We start from the raw sequence: 21,737 nt of genomic DNA on the forward strand, positions 1-21,737 counted from the left end.
AAATGCTTCTCTATTATTGTTGTACATATAACAACAAATAAAGAGGTTTGTCATTATTCTGTAGCGGCCTGGTGACATGTGCGTGTCATTTAATCAAAAGTAATCAGTGCACCATGAGCCTGTAAAAAGCTTAGTGTATCAGGCCCGTCGCAAAAATGAGGGTGCACGAGAGTGTTAAACTCCAGGTGAGTTTTATTAGTTTCCACCTTCTCAGTACCGGTCAGGCAGAATGTACGGATCAGGAAGCGAGTGACACATGCTGTTGTTCCTGTGTATTATAATTGAGCTGATAAATGATATGATGACGTGATATCAGATCGGTTCAAAGGCTCACGTTCACACCGATACCTGATCCAGCATTTTAGGTTGTGTCTGAGGCATTTCTGATACTACAGAGAAAATGTCTCATCTGCTGCTTAACTGAGATTCACAACAAACGAGGGGCCCATCAGGGACCAGGTCTATAACACCAAACCCACAGCATCATCAAGGCACACAGAAAGTCTGTTTTGGTTACGCTGAGCTTGTCCTCTGCCGTTTGCACTCCTGTGAATTACACACTGGACTCATGATTTGTGTTATCAATATAACAATATAAGAAATACAATCAACCACTCAACATTATTTCAGTTCATCAAATCCCACATTAATCAGTGACAAGTGTTACAACTTTGAAAAAAAGATAAATATTTACTGACTTGTTATTTCATCTAAATTGTATCTTTGTAACAGGTCAACATTTTATAACAGAGGATATGTTTACATGTATTCCGTATTTTGGACATTTGCAATCCAAACATGATGGGATTGAAAAGTGGTTGTATGATGAGAAAATAGAGTGAGAGGGAGATACGCAGCACTCTGGGTACACTGGTCATATCAAGTCTACTCTGAATTATTTCAAAGCAGCAGCCAAAAGAGAAGTTGAGCAGAGAAGCGAGGTGAGGTGTGCAGGTACTGACAGCTCTCTGTCTGGTCTGTTTACAACCAGAGAAACAAACTCTGAAGATCTTCATGTACGAGTAAAGGATTGGTAGCAGAGGGACTAAGATGGAGAGAACAATACCAAACAATCCATAAATGTTATTCACTTCAGTGTCAGAACACGCCAACTTAACAACGAGGTAGTTACGGCAATACAAACTGTTTATGATGTTTCCACAAAATGTCAAACGGATGTTTAAGGATAAAGTAATTAAGAATTTCACAAAAGAATAAAACCATAATACAGGGATAAAGGTAACAGCCTTGTTGAATGTCATACGTGTGTTATATTGTAGAGGACAACAGATAGCAAGATATCTGTCATAAGACATGACGGCTAAGTTACAAAACTCTATATTTACATACGAATACAAACAGAAGATCTGCAGGAAACAAAGTGGAGCAGAAACCGTGTGAATGTCAGAGAGGATCTGAACCAGCAGGAATGGAAACAACCCTGTACTACCAAACAGTTCATTCACAAACAGGCTGCAGAGAAAAAGGTACATGGGTTCATGTAAGCTTCTGTTCATACAGATAACCACAATCAGAGAACTGTTGACAATAACAATAACAATGTATAACATTGCAGTTAACATAAAGTACAAGTACTTCACATTTCCTAGACGCACATAAGCTCCAAGAATGAAGTAAGATAAAGTTGAATTCAACATTCTTCTGGCACAAAAAGTACTACAAGTATCTGTCAATGAAACAGGATCGCATCACACATGGTTCACCTGTTGTGCTGCAGACTGCTGCAGTCACTTCCATCGGTTGCAGACACCTTTGTACCCTTTCAGAGGTGAAGAATCTAACAGGCCAGTAACACTTTTTTATCAGGTCCCACACCAGCCTATCAGATCACATTCAGGTCCAACGGTGTCACCTACGTCCTGACGTAATTCCTACTCCTCGCCACCTCGTCACGTCAGTCCTTGTTGCTGTAGTAACCTACATCCCGTCATCCCCAACTTCCCATCAGCTGTACTGAAGTCACATTGTCCTCACCCATGTCCCGTTGTTTACAACAATGTTCCGTCATTGTCAGGTACGTACCCTTCGTCATGTTGTTGTCATCATCTGCGTCCGGTTTTCATCCTGTCTACTACGTCTCATCGTCATCTCTTCACTGTAACCTTTGTCCTATCGTCACGGTCAAGAACATCCTATCATCATCCCCTACATCCCGTCAACGTCCCGTCACCATCCTATCGTCACCTATGTCTCGTCCTCGTCACCTACGTCCCGTGGTCATGTTGTTGTCATCATCTGCTTCCGGTTATCATCCTGTCTTCCTCTACTACGTCTCATTGTCATCTTTTTCTTGTAACCTCTGTCCGTCGCTGCCATAACCTTTGTCCCATCGTCATCCCCTAAGTCCCGTCATCGTCCCGTAATCGTTATCGTCGCGTCCTCGTCCCGTCATTCTCCCGTAATCGTCATCGTCTCGTAATCGTCATCGTCATCGTCATTGTCCCGCCATCGTCCCATCATCGTTATCGTCCCGTCCTCGTCCCGTCCTCGTCCCGTCCTCGTCCCGTCCTCGTCCACGTCCCGTCATTGTCCCGTAATCGTCATCGTCTCATAATCATCATCGTCCCGCCATCGTCCCATCATCATTATCGTCCCGTCCTCGTCCCGTCATTATCCCGTCATCGTCCCGTCATCGTCCCGTCATCGTCCTCGTCCCGTCATTGTGCCGTCATTGTCCCGTCATCGTCCCGTCCCATCATCATTATCGTCCCGTCCTCGTCCCGTCATTATCCCGTCATCGTCCCGTCATCGTCCCGTCATCGTCCCGTCATCGTCCTCGTCCCGTCATTGTGCCGTCATTGTCCCGTCATCGTCCCGTCCCATCATCGTCCCGTCATCGTCCCGTCCCGTCATCATCCAGTCAGTCGCATCATAATCCTGTCGTTGTCACCTACGTCTCTTCCTTGTCACCTATTCACTTGTCACCTACTACCGTCGTCAAGTTGTCATCTTCTGCGTCCGGTTGTCATCCTGTCTTCCTATACTACGTCTCATTGTCATCTTTTCACAAGAGACAATACATAGACATAACAAGAGGACGCCAAGAACAGTGAAATCGCCCCGTCATTGCCTCGTCATCGCCACGTCATTGTCGCATCATCGCCACGTCATCACCCCGTCATTGCCTCGTCATTGTATCATTATCATCCCGTCATCGTCCCACCGTCGTCGCCCAGGCGTCGTCTCATCATCATCATGTCGTTGTCACCTACATCTCATCATCGTCCCGTCATCGTCCTGTCAGCGCCCCGTCATCGTCCCGTTCATCTCTGGTAGTGTGAACATAACATGACAATACTTGGTATCGGACGATACCTAAAGCCCAGATTTCAGTATCGGGACTGATAGAAGTCAGATTTGTGCATCTCTAGTTTCAAACCTGTAATTTTGGTTCAGAAAAAACAGAAAAGGCCGAAAGTCGAGACCAAATGAGGTAGATGAGAAGCGAGCTTAGGAGTGTAACGTAAAGTCACTGATTCTAGAAAGTCTTTGTGTTTTAATTGGTAAATGGACTGTACTTGTATTTCTCTTTTAGGACTCTAACTATTCATTCATACCCATTCATACACCGCAGGCACAGCTTACAGGAGCAATGTGGGGCAATTTGTCCAAGGACATCAACATGGACTGGCGAAGCTGGGGATGGAAACCGTCGACCCTCCGATTGAAGGACGACCCACTCTACCACTGAGCCATAGGTGACCCCAGCACAGCATTGACCTCAGACTCTACACTTTAAAGAATCTGAATGCTACAATTCATATCCACCATTTTCTGACCAGCAGAACTAATATTTTCTAATGTTTGTCTGTCCATCCTGAGGTTGTCTCAGCGGTCTGAGGGGAGGTCATTATCGGAGCCCTGAGGGCCAGTGGACCAGTGCTGAGGTCTCACTGGTTAACAGCTCGGACTAATTTGCTTCAGAGGGAATTAGTGGAAACTGTGGCTACTGTGAAGAAGCCTCAGAGACAAACATGTTGACAGGCTGAAGTGACCTTTCACCTGAGGGACTTCATCAATGAGCATCATGATGTAACTTCCCTCAACACTTGTGTGAGGGTTACATCAGATGAAATGACTTCAAAGCTCCAATAAGCAAATGTTTTCATATGAACTAATGAAATGTTTAAAACTCTGAGATAATTCTGACCAATGCTGCAGCTTTTGAGGATCTTATAGCTCCTGTTTTGGTTTAACTGAATATTTATATTGATCAGCAGTCGGCTCATGTCTCATCAAACAGCTGATGGAGACATCAAAGCTGTCAGAAATGTGGAAAATACCTTAATGGGATTTTTCTGGGAAATAATCACATAAGGCAGCGCACGAGGCACACAATTAAATAACTAAACTGCCGCTGTTTGTAGAGATATTGGACAACATGCTCGTGCTAATATGCTCTCAACTAATGTGGGATTTTATCAGTAAGAGATGAGCTTCTCATGGACAATCAGCTGCAAGAAGACCTGAAATCCAATCTGACCTGAAGACTGTTTCGAGGACAAATCTGTGACTCTGGGATTTTAAAATGAGATTAACTACCACAATCTTAAAGACCTCATGAGAGGAAAACAAACTCTGAGTTAGCTAGCTAGCTAATTCCACTGTGCTTTAATGCTACACTGCCTAACTAGCCAGCGGAGTTAGCTCGTCAGCTAATTACACCGTGCTTTAATGCTACACTGCCTAACTAGCCAGCAGAGTTAGCTAGCTAGCTAATTCCACGGTGCTTTAATGCTAGACTGGTTACAGAAAATGAGCCTTGAGGAAGAGTGTTGTGGATGAAACACTCGGCTCTCTACGCTTCATAACGTTAACGTCACAGATTGTTTCAGTCGTTAATGTAAAACCTCAGTGAGTCAGCGCCTTTCCATAAGTAGCCTGCTGGTCTGTCCTTTTAGAACCTTTTAGAACCTTTCAGAACCTCGTAAACAACAAACACACCTCAGAAACAAAGTGAAGATAAAGGAATCAGTTCCTCCATTTAAACAACCAGCCGTTTACTGTTGAAGTGGATTTTAACTGCAGCAGAAAAGAAAATCACCTGATGTTGGTCTTGCTTGGGTTCTGCTTGGTCTGCTTGGTCGAGTTGGGTTCTGTTTGGTTCAGCTTGGTTCTGTTTGGTTCTGCTGGGTTCTGTTTGGTTCTTCTTGGTTCTGCTGGGTTCTGTGTGGTTCTGTTGGGTTCCATGTTGACGATTCGACTGGGTTATCTGATAATATGACGCAGAACACAAAATGATGCATGTGAAGATTGACACTTAAAAGCTTCATGTTAATGATTTATCAGACAATGATTTTAGTCTGATTCTCAAATCACTGAACATTTTCTTACCGATGAAACCAAATTAATAACTTAAATAAAAAACTGATCAAGTCTCATTGATCAACATCGATGAGTTCACTACTGTTGAAAAGATATTAATCAACTTTTGTATTGATCTTCAATAATAACACTTATAACTGATAAAAACAAAATGATTATGTTTTATTGTTTATGTAAAACATTCTGAATGAAATGATTCAAACTTCCTCACAGAGGAACAGTAACTCTAACCTTCTGTTTCTACTTTGATCAAGTTAACTCCAGCTTGTTCTAGGAGGCTTTTATTGTGAAACTCTTGAAACAGGAAGCTGTTCCTGTTTACAGCTAAGTCAATCAACAGCAGAGAATATTCTGATCCGAGCTCAGTCTCTAATCATGAATATACATTTATATATATTATATATATACATGTTTGCCGACTAAAACCTTCTGCACGTATAACAACAATAAACCTGGTTTACTGCAAGACTCAGCAGCTTCGTCGGGCTAAAGAGGAGGCCTACAGAAGAGGGGACAGGATCCTGGACAACCAGACCAGGATCACACAGACGAGGGACATCAGGGCAGCAAAGAGGAGCTGCACTGAAAAACTGGAAAACAGGTTCTCAGTCAATGACCCCTCTTCAGTGTGGAGAGGCCTGCAAGTCCTCACCAACAACAGGAGACCACCCCCCCCCCCACCCCACTGAGGACAATCACCAACTGGCTGCTGACCTGAATGTGTTTTACTGCAGGTTTGATAAGCCGACTCTCACCCCCCACCTGCCCCATCACCATCAAACAACCACCTACACCCCCTGCCTCCTCCTCAACTCTCCCAACCGACCCCCCACTGGCACTGAGGATCTGTGAAGAGGATGTGAGTCGGCTCTTCCACAGACAGAAGACCAGGAAGGCACCAGGTCCAGACGGTGTGTCCCCCTCCTGCCTAAAAGTCTGTGCTGACCAGCTGAACCCATCTTCACACAGACCTTCAACCGATCACTGGAGCTGTGTGAAGTCCTTCCTGCTTCAAACGCTCCACCATCATCCCGGTCCCCAAGAAACCCTCCATCACAGGATTAATGACTACAGGCCCGTCGCCCTGACGTCTGTGGTCGTGAAGTCTTTTGAGAGACTGGTGTTGACCCACCTGAAGAACATCACAGGACCCCTGCTGGACCCCCTGCAGTTTGCCTACCGTGCAAACGGGTCGGTGGATGATGCAGTCAACATGGGACTGCACTACATGCTGCAACACCTCGACTCCCCAGAGTCATATGAAGGGTTCTGTTTGTGGACTCCACCCAAACTCTCCAGCTCACTGTGCAGCCTCCACCTGTCAGTGGATCACTAACCTCCTGACTGACAGGACGCAGCAGGTGAGGCTGGGAAACACCACATCCAGCACCCGGACCATCAGCACTGGAACCCCCCAGGGATGTGGTCCAGCACCCGGACCATCAGCACTGGAACCCCCCAGGGATGTGGTCCCGCACCCGGACCATCAGCACTGGACCCCCCAGGGATGTGGTCCAGCACCCGGATTATCAGCACTGGACCCCCCCCAGGGATGTGGTCCAGCACCCGGATTATCAGCACTGGACCCCCCAGGGATGTGGTCTCTCCCCACTGCTTTTCTCGCTCTACACCAACGACTGCACCTCAGAGGACCCGTCTGTTAAACTCCTGAAGTTCTCAGACGACACAACGGTCATCGGGCTCATCAGGGACGGTGATGAGTCTGCGTACAGACGGGAGGTTGAACAGCTGGTCCTCTGGTGTGGTCAGAACAACCTGGAGCTGAACAAGCTCAAGACTGTGGAGATGACAGTGGACTTCAGGAGGAGCCCCCAACACTGCCCCCCCTCACCATACTCAACAGCACTGTATCCGCTGTGGAGACCTTCAGGTTTCTGGGATCCACAATCTCCCAGGACCTGAAGTGGGCTCCCAACATCAACACCATCAGGAGAAAGGCCCAGCAGAGGTTGAACTTCAACCTGCCTCAGGAGCTGCTGATCCTGTTCTACTCCACCATCATCCAGTCTGTTCTCTGCTCCTCCATCACTGTGTGGTTTGGATCGGCCCCCAAACAGGACAGGAACAGACTGCAACGGACTGTCAGGTCTGCAGAGAGGACCATTGGTTCCAGCCTGTCCTCCATCCTGTACTTGTTCATCTCCAGAGTCAGGAAACGGACTGAAAGATCTCTGGCGAACTTTCACACCCTGGACACAAGCTGTTCACCTCCTCCCCTCTGGAGGGCGCTACAGGGCTCTGTACACCAAAACCACCAGACACAGGAACAGCTTCTCTCTGCCGTCACTCTGATGAACAATAAATCAGACAAATTGCACTACTACCTCTGTTTGCACTGTTTGCACTATCACCTCAATTCCCATTGCCGTTTATAGGTTTATGTTCATATATATATTTATATGTATACTTTTTGGATAAATATTTATACTTGTTGTACATAGTTGTTAAATGTTTATACCTATATCTATCCTACTTTTTTTGTTGCCCTTGTTTTATTTTGTATATGTTTTTTTCGTGTTTATTGAGAGCGAAGTGGAAACCGGAGTCAGATTCCATGTTGACATACGTGACGATAAAGGTGATTCTGATGTTTAGTTCTATCGTCGTAAGAGCCAACCTAGTGCTCCACCTGAGAGGACCCTGGACTTCGCTCTACAGATGCAGCGGTGGACTTCGTCTCTGCTCAAGAATGAATAAAAGAAAGAAGAAAAGACGTGTAGAGTAGATTTGCAAGCTCCCATGATCCCTCAGGGTGTATAGCAGGGGTCACTAACTGGCGGACCGCGGTCCGGATCCGGACCCAGACGCAGTTGCATCCGGACCCAGGACCTAAAATCGATATTTCGGAATCATACATATTAGGCAGCAAGTTTTTACTTTTAAGCGGCAAATCTTATACAGCCGTTACGGTACTTGTTCAGCGGTGCAGGAGACACCGACCAATGCGTTGTAAAGCTCAGCCAATCGAATGTGAGTATTCTGACAAGTATTCTGAAAATTGCGCAAATCAGAGAGGTTATCTCACATGACGTTCTCCAAAAAGAGAAACGTGTTCAGAGAGAATATAATTTACAAGCATGAATGAACAGACTCTTCTATGTTAATTCTTCCCGCAGGCAGTTAAATCCAGCATGTCTCATATGTTCAGAAACCGTAACTATTGATAAAAGCGGCAAATGAAGCGCACTACCAGACAAAGCACAACTCACAAACGTACCCACTCACATCTGAATGAAGACACAGAAAATAAACATAAGAGCCCAAAATGATCAGAATCCTAACGCATGAATTCACTGTCCCAACAATGATGTTACAGAGAGGATAGAGCTGAAACAAGTGTTAATAACCACACATAAAGTCCATGCTCACTCATTTATCTTTTTAGAAGACAAAATATAATATTGTGACTTTTTTATTGACATCACTTCACACCTGAATGAACGGAATTTAAAGCTGCAGGACAATTCAGTGAAATGAATGTTTCTAAAATGAATTACTTTATTTTAAGATGTACATTTTTCAAAAGCTTTCTGTAATGTCAGTTCTTTAATCCAGCTCTTATTGTACTTGAAATTTGTATTTCTATGTATTATTTATAATCCATCCAGTTAAATTTGAAAACTGAGAATCATAATTGTTAAAATATAATTATATAATTGATGTGTACTTTCTTTATTTGATTTGACAGTTGTTGACTACACAGAGACATTGTTACTACTACTAGGCTTCTTCAATATAGATGGCACTAAATAGCGTGAGTTAGATATTATTGTAATGTTCCGGACCTTTGCCCGAGGAGATTTTCTCAATCTGGACCTTTTGGAATTTTAGTTGAAGACCCCTGGTGTATAGGATAAATAGGTTGTTCATTGTTCAACTACCAGTGGGTGCACTTTAAACAGTCACTGTCCCTGACCTCCAGGCAACAGAACCTTCATAATACTTAGTGTGTGCATTCATGTCTAGAACCTTCAGCATCTCAGACCAAATCATATCCTCATTTTTGACTACCTCATTGAGCTCTACCAGAGAAACAGATAATGTTTCTCTGGAGCTCTATGGAACTTCTGTTACGGGGCATGACGGAGGACTCAAACGCAGACCAGGCAGAGTAGCGTGAAGCAGGCGTTTTATGAACCACAAATAGGAATATTTACCACACAACAGGGAGTCCAAGCACAAGACAAGAGACGAGGGGGGAAATCCAGCGGGAAACGAGGGAGGGCAGGCAGACGGGGGAATAGGACGAGCAAAAACGGGCGGTAGACATGAACACAAACAATGACCTGGCAGTGAGTGACTGAGAGACAGGGGTTTATAAGGTGACTTGAAGAGGTGAGGAGAGTTGTGCTGATGAGGGAGTGCTTGATTACTGACCAGGGACAGGTGAAGGGAGTTGGACTGGTGCTGAGGGAGTGGCTAACAGGTAGCGTGAGGAGCTACAGAAAAACACACACAGAACACACAAGGCAAAGCCTGATCGTGACAACTTCAGGAGTTCTTCATAGTTTCATACTCTCAGTTTTGAGCTCCGATACCTTTGCCCACAAGTCCGAAAGATTCCGGTGTAGGTGCATCGAATCCCTTTTTGTGGTGTATGGCAAATCCTTCATCGCATCTTTAGGTCTTGGTTCGGCACTGTGTGCAATCGCATTTCTTGATTTTCGATCACATACCGTTTTATATTTTTTGTGTTAAGCGCTGTACAGCGCCACATTTACTGGCTGGTTGTCCAAATCACTATTTCTCCCAGCCAAATTTCAACATACTCTTCCTGCAATGGATCAGACCAGTTGGATCCCCACCTGAGCTTCAGCTGTTTACCATGTGCCTCTAGGTACATTACATTACAGTCATTTAGCAGATGCTTTTTTCCAAAGTGACTTACAATAAGTGTATTCAACATCGGTATTCAAGAGAACTACAAGTCACCAGAAGTCATAAGTGCATCTCCTTTAAACAAGCATCTAAGAGCATAAACCAGAGCAAAAGTACAGAAACAAACTAATATGAATACAATAAATGCTAAGTGGAAGGCTCAGGGTAGTACTTCTTGAAGAGGTGAGTTTTCAGCCTGATGAAAGATGGGCAGCGATTCTTTCATTCCACCACTGTGGGGCCAGGACAGAAAAAAACCGTGACCGGGTCGATCGTCCGCAGGGACCTCTGAGTGACGGGGCAACCAATTGCCCCGAGGCCGCAGAGCGAAGTGGTCGGGCGGGGTGTAGGGCTTGAGCATGGCCTGGGGATACGAAGGAGCTGTTCCTTTCACTGCCCTGTAGGCTAGCACCAGAGTCTTAACCTGGATGCGAGCTCTTACAGGGAGCCAGTGTAGAGAACGGAGAAGGGAAGTTGACAAGCTCCAGAGGTCTGATGGCCGACGCCGGGGCTCCGGCAAGTAGTGAGTGCAGTAGTCCAGACGGGAGATGAGAAGAGCCTGGATGAGCACCTGCACCGTCTCCTCAGTGAGGAAGTGAATCCTCCTGATGTTGTAGAGCAGGAATCTGCAGCAGCGTGTAACCGATGCAATGTTTGCTGAGAACGACAGTTGGTCGTCCAGGGTCACACCCAGGTTCCTCACAGTCCGAGTTGGCGTCACCACGGTATCATCAATGGTGATGGACAGGTCTCGGTGAGGGCAACCCTTCCCCGGGAGGAACAGTAGCTCGGTTTTGTCCAGGTTGAGCTTGAGGTGGTGAGTCGTCATCCACTTTGAGATGTCAGCCAAGCACGCAGCGATGCCTCCACTTGAGTGTCACCGGAGGAAATGACAAGACCAGCTGGGTGTCATCGGCATAACAATGGTAAGAGAAGTCATGCGAGGGAATAACAGAACCCAGAGATGTTGTGTAGAGCGAGAAGTATGCAAAAGTATGCTCCGGTACCACAGAGACCCTTTTGGTATTGAAAATCTCTTTCTGGATAGTCCAGGTAGACTCTCATTTGGTAGTTGAATATATGGCCTTTGGGTCCTTATATCTTGATTTTCGGGAACTATTTTCCCTGTCCGATCAACTTCTTCTTTTTGGTGCAACATTGTAACGATCACTTTCCTCCTTTTCCAGTTTCATTGGCTGGTTTTGCGGCTCCTTCCACTCACCCTCATTCGGTGGAAAGACCTCCAGGCCTAGCCTTTCAGGCCTCCCGTTGATACTTCAGGTTGCAGAGCAGGCGATACCTCTTCCTCTCTAGCAAGATCTACTCCGATGGAATACACTCCTACAAATGGAACCATGAGGGACCTCACCGTCACTTTTATCCCCATCGTTTGGTCCGGCCTAGTGGGCGTGGCTGCTCTGGTAGCCCACGATCCCGGTATCTGCATGGTGCCTTCTCTGCGTCACCCTGCCTGGGTGATTGTAAAGATTTTGCTTTTATCTTTTGCCTTAGTGCCTGAGTGCCCCCAGGTATCCAGGCTTGTAAGGCTATAGAAAAGATTCATGCCTCAGGCACCTTCTTCCCTGGGTACTGGGGCTAGCTCCTGGACCGGCGTATGGGGGTCACAGAAGACTTCCTCGATCAACCCGTTTCAGGTAGTTAGCTCCCAGGGTCACACCCAACTGTGACTCTCCACCATCTCACGGTGGCTGTCTGGTAGGTCCACTGACACTGAGGTGTATCCAGGTTCATCAGGGTCTTGATAAACCCTAAAGACCAGGGAACTTCTGCTTGGGCTGGGCTGTATGGCCAGCTTTTCCTGATCAACTCCTTTCATGATCTTTGCATTGAGGGGCCAGCTTCATGGCCGCCACTTGCCTCCTGCATGGCCAGTTGTGATGGGTATAGAGGTGGTGCTGAGGGTGATCTTGCTTCCCCCTTCATCCCCAGACCCTGGGCTGGGGTTCTTCCCATGAAGTTGGCGTCAGGGCCTTGATTGGCTCGAGGAATTTCCTCACCTGCCATCCCTTCGCTTTACCGACTTGCACCATTTGCCTGTACGTCTGGAGGAGAGTGCATGATCCACAGAGGTGTAGCCCCTGTCCATCCCACATTCCAGCTTTGTTCCTCTTAAATACCACTGGGTGCTGAGTGTCAACATGGGTAAGACTTTCACTCTAAACGATCCGCAGATACATGCATCCATAACCTTCACTGGCTTATGATGCATCCCCTTAAACTCTCTCTGAGTACCCTACCCCTGAGCCAGGTCTTTCAAGACACTCTAATACCTTGCCAGTACTCCTGGTCACATAAGGACATATTCAACGGTTTCCAAACCTTCCACTACTTTCTGTCAACAGACTCATTATTATACTCACACTAGAGTTGTTAAATCACTTAATATTACTTCACAATACATAAATGCAAAAATCGACTTTTGGATTCTACGTATTTTTCTAATCATATATGCTCTGTGTTCTTCGGCCTGCTCTTCTTAGTCCGGCCTTCATGCCTTTTACTGAGAGCAGCTCTTCTGGGATCAACTCTAATTGACGCCCTGCATCGCTTTAATATTGCACCATATTATACTCATAGACAATCTTCTCTCTTACGTTGTGTATATATTGAATTTTTGATATTTAGGGCCCAAGCACCGACATAGTCGGAGTGGAGGACCTATTGTTATTCGAATGTTTATTATTATTATTATCGTCACTTTCATGGCAAAAAGGAGGTGCTTGGGATACTGGTAAGATTTTGAAATTTGGCCCGCAAGCCAGTCGTGGCAAACATTGCAGTCTGATTGGGGTGTCCAGCTGCGGTGTGACATATTGGCTCGATAGCGCCCCCTATTGAGTAGCCCCAACATTGGGTTTCACCTAGCTGTATGAAATTTGGTAGGTATATGTAACATGATGGGACGTACAAAGAAGCCTCAAAAAGGTATGCGAAAGTTGGAAGGCGGGGGTGAATGACTTTGGGGTTGATATTGAGAGCCGCGGAGAAAGTGGATGGCTAAACGCAGCTGAGGTTGCTGGCGACGGAGCATGGTGAGAGAAGGAGGGCGCTCCGGTACTTTGGGACATGGTTGGTCATCCAGAAGAGTTGAGAAAGATCCTATGTAGTTTCAAAAAGTAATGAAATAAAACTACTAACAACCACTAATATTTCTCTCTGGTATGCAATGTGTTCAAGTACAATATCTTGTCAAATGTAATTGCTGCAAGTGTCGGAGTCGCTAACTATCCTATGTTTAGTTTTAGGAAATATACCTTATTTCTTTGCACCTTTGTTTTTAATTTGCCCATTTGCTACTCCAACACTCCAGCTCCCACTCAACAAAATCACAACAGTTTGTTGTCCTGGCTCCACGAAGGTGGAATCAGCTCCCCATTGACATCAGGACAGCAGAAATTAAACTCATCAATTCAGACTGAACCTTCTAAATGTAGCACTTGATGTACTACGTGATTTCTTTTAATTCTTGGGGTGTATCTGGTGGTTAAATGCACTTATTGGAAGTCACTTTGGATAAAAGCTCAATAAATGTAAGATGTCATTTTCATACACAACGTTAAGAGCAGACATCATTACTGTTGACACTAGTGGAGTCAGAGGCATCCATTTATTTATTGTTACTGTTCAGTTATCTGATCAAATCTTCTGGATGATCTACACTTTACAACAGACTTTTACATATGCTGCGTATTTTGGACATTTTCAGTCCGTACATTACAGGGCTGAAGAGCGGCTGGCATGTCAGAAAGTACAATGATAAAACAATTTTCATTACACTGTGCACACCTTTCATCTCAAATCTGCTCTGTAATATTTCAAAGCAAACACCAAATGAGAAGTTGAGCAGAGAAGCGAGGTGAGGTGTGCAGGTACTGACAGCTTTCTGTCTGGTCTGTTTAGAACCGGAGAAACAAACTTTGAGGATTCTCACGTAGGTGTAAATAATTACAGATACAGGAAGAAAGACTGTGAGAAAAGTGATAATAAGTCCATAAATATTATTCACTCTGGTTTCAGAACATGCCAGCTTCACGATGGAATAGTTTAAACAGTAAACTTTGTCAATGATGTTTCCACACAGCTGTAAAGGAGCAATCAATGATATCAGAATAACAATAGTAAGAAAAGAGTATAACCATGGTAGAACAATCAGCATGGTAACCTTGATAAATGTCATATATGTGTTATATTGTAGAGGATAACAAATAGCAAGATATCTGTCATAAGACATGATGGCTAAGTTGGAAAATTCTCCACACACATACGAATAGACACAGAAGATCTGCAGGAAACAAAGTGGAGCAGAAACCGTGTGAATGTCAGAGAGGATCTGAACCAGCAGGAATGGAAACAACCCTGTACTACCAAACAGTTCATTCACAAACAGGCTGCAGAGAAAAAGGTACATGGGTTCATGTAAGCTTCTGTTCACACAGATAACCACAATCAGAAGGAGGTTGGAACCAACAATTAAAACATACAAAGACATAATAATAATAAAGTACAAATATTTGAGATCTCCAGTGTCAAAGTAGGGACTTAATGTGAAATACACAACTTGTGTAGAGTTCATCATCATCCTCGGTTTTGTCTGTAAAGTAGTCAATAACCCTGTTAAAAAGAAATTACATTGTTTTTCAGATTTGGAAAAGTTAAAGTTTTCTTTTGGATGCAATGTTCAACAAACTTAAAACAGAAACAGGTAATTTGCTCACTCACACATTTAAGTAAGTACATTTAGTCAAGAATTCATGAGTTTAACAAGTTAAAATATGGTATTTACTTACTGTCAGAAATGTATTTTAGAAAACACAGTCATGACAAATTCATTGCCTTATTTACAGTCGACCTAAAGCTCAGGCTAGAAATGAACAAGAGTTCAAGTCATTGTGTGAGTCTTGGCTTTCAGTCCCTCCTAACTGAGCTGAAACTCTGCATCTCCCTCTTTCAAACTTTTACAATCTTGAACGCCCACAGCAGCTGACTGGCCTCATTCTCAAAGGACCCATGGTTGTTGCTGCTTACTGACTGAAGAAAAGAAGTTAAAAGGAAATTGATAAGAAAATGAACACCGACTTGTTGCAGTGAAACGTTTCAGAAATGACCATTTGCACATCAATGATTCACGCTTACTCCTCCCCCTCAGATATGCTACATTTCAGGCGTTTGTTGTTTTCAAGGGAACTTGGGCGTCTGATGTCCACTCTGGTTCAGATTGCTGCCAGGTCTGGCTGCTGCAGTCACCCTTGTGAGAGGCATGTAGGAGGACCCTCTGTACTGTCCCAGTGGAACCGGGGGGCTGTTCGGTTCAGCTGCTCTACAGGTGCTTGAGCACATCGTCCAAGGTAACCAGACCAGTCAGATGTCTCAGGGGGTCCGATTTGGCATCCCGTTCCCTGCCTCCTTCAGCTGAGGGTTTGGTTGCTGAAGGGCTCGACCCGCTGCTGAGTAATTGCAAAGAGCCAGTCAGAAGGACTATTCTGAATGATAGAGCACCATCAGGTGGAGGTTGTTTTCTGGCTGGTGAACAGTCCGAAACAAAGACCCAGTGCATTGCTCTGTGCCTGCTATCCTTGAGTTTCTGCAGTTCCTTTCCAGGCGGCAACCTCCGGTTCTGCCGAGTGAAGCCAATACAGAAGTGTCTAAAAACTTTCATTCTCTCTAGTGTCCACCAGGGGGCGACTCCTCTGGTTGTATAGAAGTCTATGAGAAAATGACTCTACTTCTCTCTTGATTTATTACATCACATTACATTACAGTCATTTAGCAGACACTTTTATCCAAAGCGACTTACAATAAGTGTATTCAACATATTCAAGAGAACTAGTCACAAGAAGTCATAAGTTCTTTTTTTCAAACAAGCATCTCAGAGCATAAACCAGAGCAAAAGTACAGTGCAGACAAACAAACAAATACAATAAGTGCAACAAACTGGTATGAATACAATAAATGCTAAATAAATGCGAAGTATAAGGCTCAGGTAGGCCTTCTTGAAGAGGTGAGTCTTCAGCCTGATGAAAGATGGGCAGTGACTCTGCTGTCCTGAGGTCAGTGGGGAGTTCATTCCACCACTGAGGGGTCAGGACAGGAAACAGCAGTGACGGGGTCGATCGTCCGCAGGGACCTCTTAGCGACGGGGCGACCGATCACCCCGAGGCAGCAGAGAGAAGTGGTCGGGCGGGGGTGTAGGGCTTGACCATGGCCTGGAGATAGGAAGGAGCTGTTCCTTTCACTGCCCTGTAGGCTAGCACCAGAGTCTCACACTGGATGCTCTTACAGGAGCCAGTGTAGAGAACGGAGAAGAGAAGTTGTGGGAGAACTTGGGGCGATTGAACACCAGGCGAGCTGCAGGTCTGATGGTCCATCATCAATGGTGATGGACAGGTCTCGGTGCGGGCAACCCTTCCCTGGGAGGAACAGCAGCTCGGTTTTGTCCAGGTTGAGCTTGAGGTGGTGTGTCGTCATCCACGTCGAGATGTCAGCCAAGCACACAGTGATGCCTCCACTTGAGTGTCACCGGAGGAAATGACAAGACCAGCCGGGTGTCAGCGGCATAACGATGGTAAGAGAAGTCATGCGAGCGAAAAACAGAACCCAGAGATGTTGTGTAGAGCGAGAAGAGAACGGGGGCCCAGGACTGAACCTTGTGGAACCCCCGTAGTCAGCATGCGTGGTTCCGACACAGCCCCCCTCCATGTCACCTGGTAGGATCGATCTGTCAGGTAGGATGCAAACAGGGAGAGTGCAGAGCCTGAGACACCCATCCCCTCGAGGCTGGAGAGGAGGATCTGGTGGTTCACCGTGTCAAACGCTGCAGACAGGTCCAGGAGAATCAGGACAGAGGAGAGAGAGTTAGCTCTGACGGCGTGAAGCGACTCCGTCACCACAAGTAGCGCCGTCTCAGTCCACTGACCCACTTTCAACCCGGACTGGTGGGGGTCCAAGAGGTTGTTCTGGTGGAGATAGGAATACAGTTTGTTAAATGCAGCACGTTCAAGTGTTTTGGATAGAAAGGGTAGAAGAAAAACCGGTCTGAAGTTCTTGACATCAGAGGGGTCAAGTGTTGGTTTCTTCAGAAGGGGGGTGACTCTAGCAGTCTTGAAAGCCGTGGGAAAGCATCCTGAAACAAGAGATGTGTTGATGTGTATTACCTCAGTAAACATTGTAAACATGTTGTTTATGGTCTCAATCTCTAGTTTCAAGTCTTCTTCAAATAGATGTGATCATTTCACAACATGTCTTTGTCTTCAATAGACTCTGCTTCAGTCCCTCTTTGTTGTCAAAGAACTTTTGTCTCTCCCACTCAAAGACATTCAAAGCTTCATTTGAAAACGACTGGGTACGTCCCTGCTATAGCCTGTAATACATTTCATATATATCAACACAGCCGTGAGTCGGACAGAAACTAGCTGATCTCAGACTTACACTCGTCTCACAGTCGGTTTGGACTGAGACGTTTGTAGAAATGAAAGACAACTAAAAACTCTTCATGAATGCTTGAGAAAACTTTGGTGTAGAACTTCTTTCGGACTTTTCTGTTGACATCATCGTTGGGTATCTGTTGTCTCAGCGGTCTGAGGGGAGGTCATTATCAGAGCCCTGAGGGCCAGTGGACCAGTGCTGAGGTCTCACTGGTTAACAGCTCGGACTAATTTGCTTCAGAGGGAATTAGTGGAAACTGTGGCTACTGTGAAGAAGCCTCAGAGACAAACATGTTGACAGGCTGAAGTGACCTTTCACCTGAGGGACTTGGTAACATGATGTAAGTTTCCAAACAGCAGCAGCCTCTGTGGAGTTTAACTTCAGCTAAGAATGATCTCAGTTTTACCAAAGTTTTTATTCTTCACTTTAGATGTTTGTTTGTTTTAAAAGACAGAAACAAGAGGCAGAAGGTTCACGGTTCAAACGACTGTCATGGAAAGTGACAAAGCAGTTTTACATTAAACACTTTGTGAACTTTTGTTATTTAACAATGATGACGGTGCATTATTCTGGTAGTGTTACATGAAATAATACAAGGCATGGAACATGTAAAGAACCACGAGAACGTCTCAAGTAAACCTCAGAGAACACTCAGGTTCCACTGTTGGAACCATTTCAGGACCACATGAGGGATGCCAAATGTCTCCAGAACTAGGGCAGCGATATGGACCAAAAAAAGGGCAAATAGGTCCTCTTCAAGCGCCACAAGAAACTTACTAAACACTTGAACCACCTCAAGGAACTCTGGAACCTTCTCAAAGACTCTTGGGTTGATATGAAGAACCCCTGAAATCCTCTAAGAACCCTCACCAGGATCCTTTCAACCTTCCCAGGGTCTCAAATATTCTCAGAACTTTCCAGAACCTCTTCTATGATGGACTCTGACCAACAACTAGCCGTCCTAATCTCGTTTTTTCTTACAGAACACACTTTTCATAATGAAACGACTAAAATTGAAATCTAATCTACAGTGAAATCTGTTTTTGTCAAAGAATAAAAACGAAATGATCGTATGGAAGATGAAACTAATTAGTTAACAAAAGATAAGACAGAAAATAATACACTGATATGTAAATCTGTTATGTAAATGGCGTCACGTTGACCACGATGAGGATGAGGATGAGCATCACGTTGACCACGATGATGATGATAAGCGTCACGTTGACCACGATGACGATGAGGATGAGCGTCACGTTGACCACGATGACGATGAGGATGAGCGTCACGTTGACCACGATGATGAGGATGAGCGTCACGTTGACCACGATGATGAGGATGAGCGTCACGTTGACCACGATGATGATGAGGATGAGCGTCACGTTGGCCACGATGATGATGAGGATGAGCGTCACGTTGACCACGATGATGAGGATAAGCGTCACGTTGACCACGATGATGAGCGTCACGTTGACCACGATGATGAGGATAAGCGTCACGTTGACCACGATGATGAGCGTCACGTTGACAACGATGATGAGGATGAGCGTCACGTTGGCCACGATGATGAGGATAAGCGTCACGTTGACCACGATGACGAGGATAAGCGTCACGTTGACCACGATGATGATGAGGATGAGCGTCACGTTGACCACGATGATGAGGATAAGCGTCACGTTGACCACGATGATGATGAGGATGAGCGTCACGTTGACCACGATGATGATGAGGATGAGCGTCACGTTGACCACGATGACGAGGATAAGCGTCACGTTGACCACGATGATGATGAGGATGAGCGTCACGTTGACCACGATGACGATGAGGATGAGCGTCACGTTGACCACGATGATGATGAGGATGAGCGTCACGTTGACCACGATGATGAGGATAAGCGTCACGTTGACCACGATGATGATGAGGATGAGCGTCACATTGACCACGATGACGATGAGGATGAGCGTCACGTTGACCACGATGATGAGCGTCACGTTGACCACGATGACGATGAGGATGAGCGTCACGTTGACCACGATGATGAGCGTCACGTTGACCACGATGATGATGAGGATGAGCGTCACGTTGACCACGATGATGAGGATGAGCGTCACGTTGACCACGATGATGAGCGTCACGTTGACCACGATGATGATGAGGATGAGCGTCACGTTGACCACGATGATGAGGATGAGCGTCACGTTGACCACGATGATGAGGATAAGCGTCACGTTGACCACGATGATGATGAGGATGAGCGTCACGTTGACCACGATGATGAGGATGAGCGTCACGTTGACCACGATGACGAGGATGAGCATCACGTTGACCACGATGATGACGAGGATGAGCGTCACGTTGACCACGATGATGATGATGAGGATGAGCGTCACGTTGACCACGATGACGAGCGTCACGTTGACCACGATGAGGATGAGCGTCACGTTGACCACGATGATGATGAGGATGAGCGTCACGTTGACCACGATGATGAGGATGAGCGTCACGTTGACCACGATGATGAGGATGAGCGTCACGTTGACCACGATGATGATGAGGATGAGCGTCACGTTGACCACGATGATGAGCGTCACGTTGACCACGATGATGATGAGGATGAGCGTCACGTTGACCAAGATGATGAGGATGAGCGTCACGTTGACCATGATGAGGATGAGCATCACGTTGACCACGATGATGATGATGATGAGCGTCACGTTGACCACGATGATGAGGATAATGAGCGTCACGTTGACCACGATGATGAGGATGAGCGTCACGTTGACCACGATGATGAGGATGAGCGTCACGTTGACCACGATGATGATGAGGATGAGCGTCACGTTGACCACGATGATGATGAGGATGAGCGTCACGTTGACCACGATGATGATGAGGATGAGCGTCACGTTGACCACGATGATGAGGATGAGCGTCACGTTGACCACGATGATGATGATGAGCGTCACGTTGACCACGATGATGATGAGGATGAGCGTCACGTTGACCACGATGATGAGGATGAGCGTCACGTTGACCACGATGATGATGATGAGCGTCACGTTGACCACGATGATGAGGATGAGCGTCACGTTGACCACGATGAGGATGAGCATCACGTTGACCACGATGATGATGATGATGAGCGTCACGTTGACCACGATGATGAGGACGCTCATCCTCATCATCGTGATGATTTTCATATATATTTAGAAATTTGAGTTCTTATATTTTTCAGTTTCAAATTTTATATTTTCAGATTCAAATCTTTTTTTTCGGTTTCAAATCTTTTTTTCACTTTCAGGTCGTTTTTTTCAGTTCAGACTTTTGACCCTGATCTAACGTGGGGGGCGTGGCATCAACTGAGAGGGGCGTGTCATCCATGAGTGACAGCATAACAAAGAAGGCTGAGGACCATCCTCAACCACGTTGCCTTCAGGTGAGGTAGGCACCACGAGAATTATGATTCAACACTTTCTATACACCATAATCACGTGAATGGAAGTAAAATAAATGACGCTGGTGACAAAGTCGTGTTTAGCGAGCGTCTACTTGGCACGAGTCACAGTAAAAGAGCAATAAACTATGACATATTTTGAATACATTGCTGTATTTTTCAATGTTCAAGACCACAACTTGAACTTTCAGGTGCAATTTTGTTTTTCAAATGAACAAAACTTTTGACCTGGATTTAGCTCCATACCCCATCATCTACAGTACGGCATCAACCTGCACCAGATCAGGACCAGGATCCTCCAGAACCTCAGCCACAAACCAGAGGTCCACAAAGCTCTGTCATGAAAAACTACAAATGTGAACAGAAACCACTTAGAAACCAATAGAACCAGCAAAACCAGTAGAACCAGCAGAATCAGTAGAACCAGTTAAACCAGTAGAACCAGTTCTTTATCTGGTGAGTTTCTGTTTGAAGTTTGATTCAAATCTCAGATTTCTTCAACTTTAAAAACATGAAAACAAACCGATACATAAAGCAAAATGCAATTCTGTTCATCTAATAAAGTTACATTCAAATACAGCAGAATCACTTCCTGGGT

The 21,737-nt window shown here is 45.4% G+C and overlaps 2 protein-coding genes across 2 annotated transcripts; both read right to left on the reverse strand.

Moving 5' to 3' along the window:
- Window positions 1-710: 710 nt before the first annotated feature.
- On the reverse strand, window positions 711-1,658 carry LOC306779548 (olfactory receptor 11A1-like; the record flags this gene model as incomplete). The annotated part of the gene is made up of 1 exon (XM_079271512.1): window positions 711-1,658. One exon carries the CDS (start codon window positions 1,656-1,658, stop codon window positions 711-713), a length of 948 nt encoding a protein of 315 aa, XP_079127638.1.
- Window positions 1,659-13,927: 12,269 nt separating this feature from the next.
- LOC306779393 (olfactory receptor 11A1-like) lies at window positions 13,928-14,845 on the reverse strand (the record flags this gene model as incomplete). The annotated part of the gene is made up of 1 exon (XM_079271280.1): window positions 13,928-14,845. The coding sequence occupies one exon, from the start codon at window positions 14,843-14,845 to the stop codon at window positions 13,928-13,930; it is 918 nt and encodes a 305-aa protein (XP_079127406.1).
- Window positions 14,846-21,737: the final 6,892 nt, after the last annotated feature.

Source organism: Melanostigma gelatinosum (genome assembly GCF_949748355.1).
Source record: "Melanostigma gelatinosum genome assembly, chromosome: 7".
Taxonomy (NCBI): Eukaryota; Metazoa; Chordata; class Actinopteri; order Perciformes; family Zoarcidae; genus Melanostigma; species Melanostigma gelatinosum.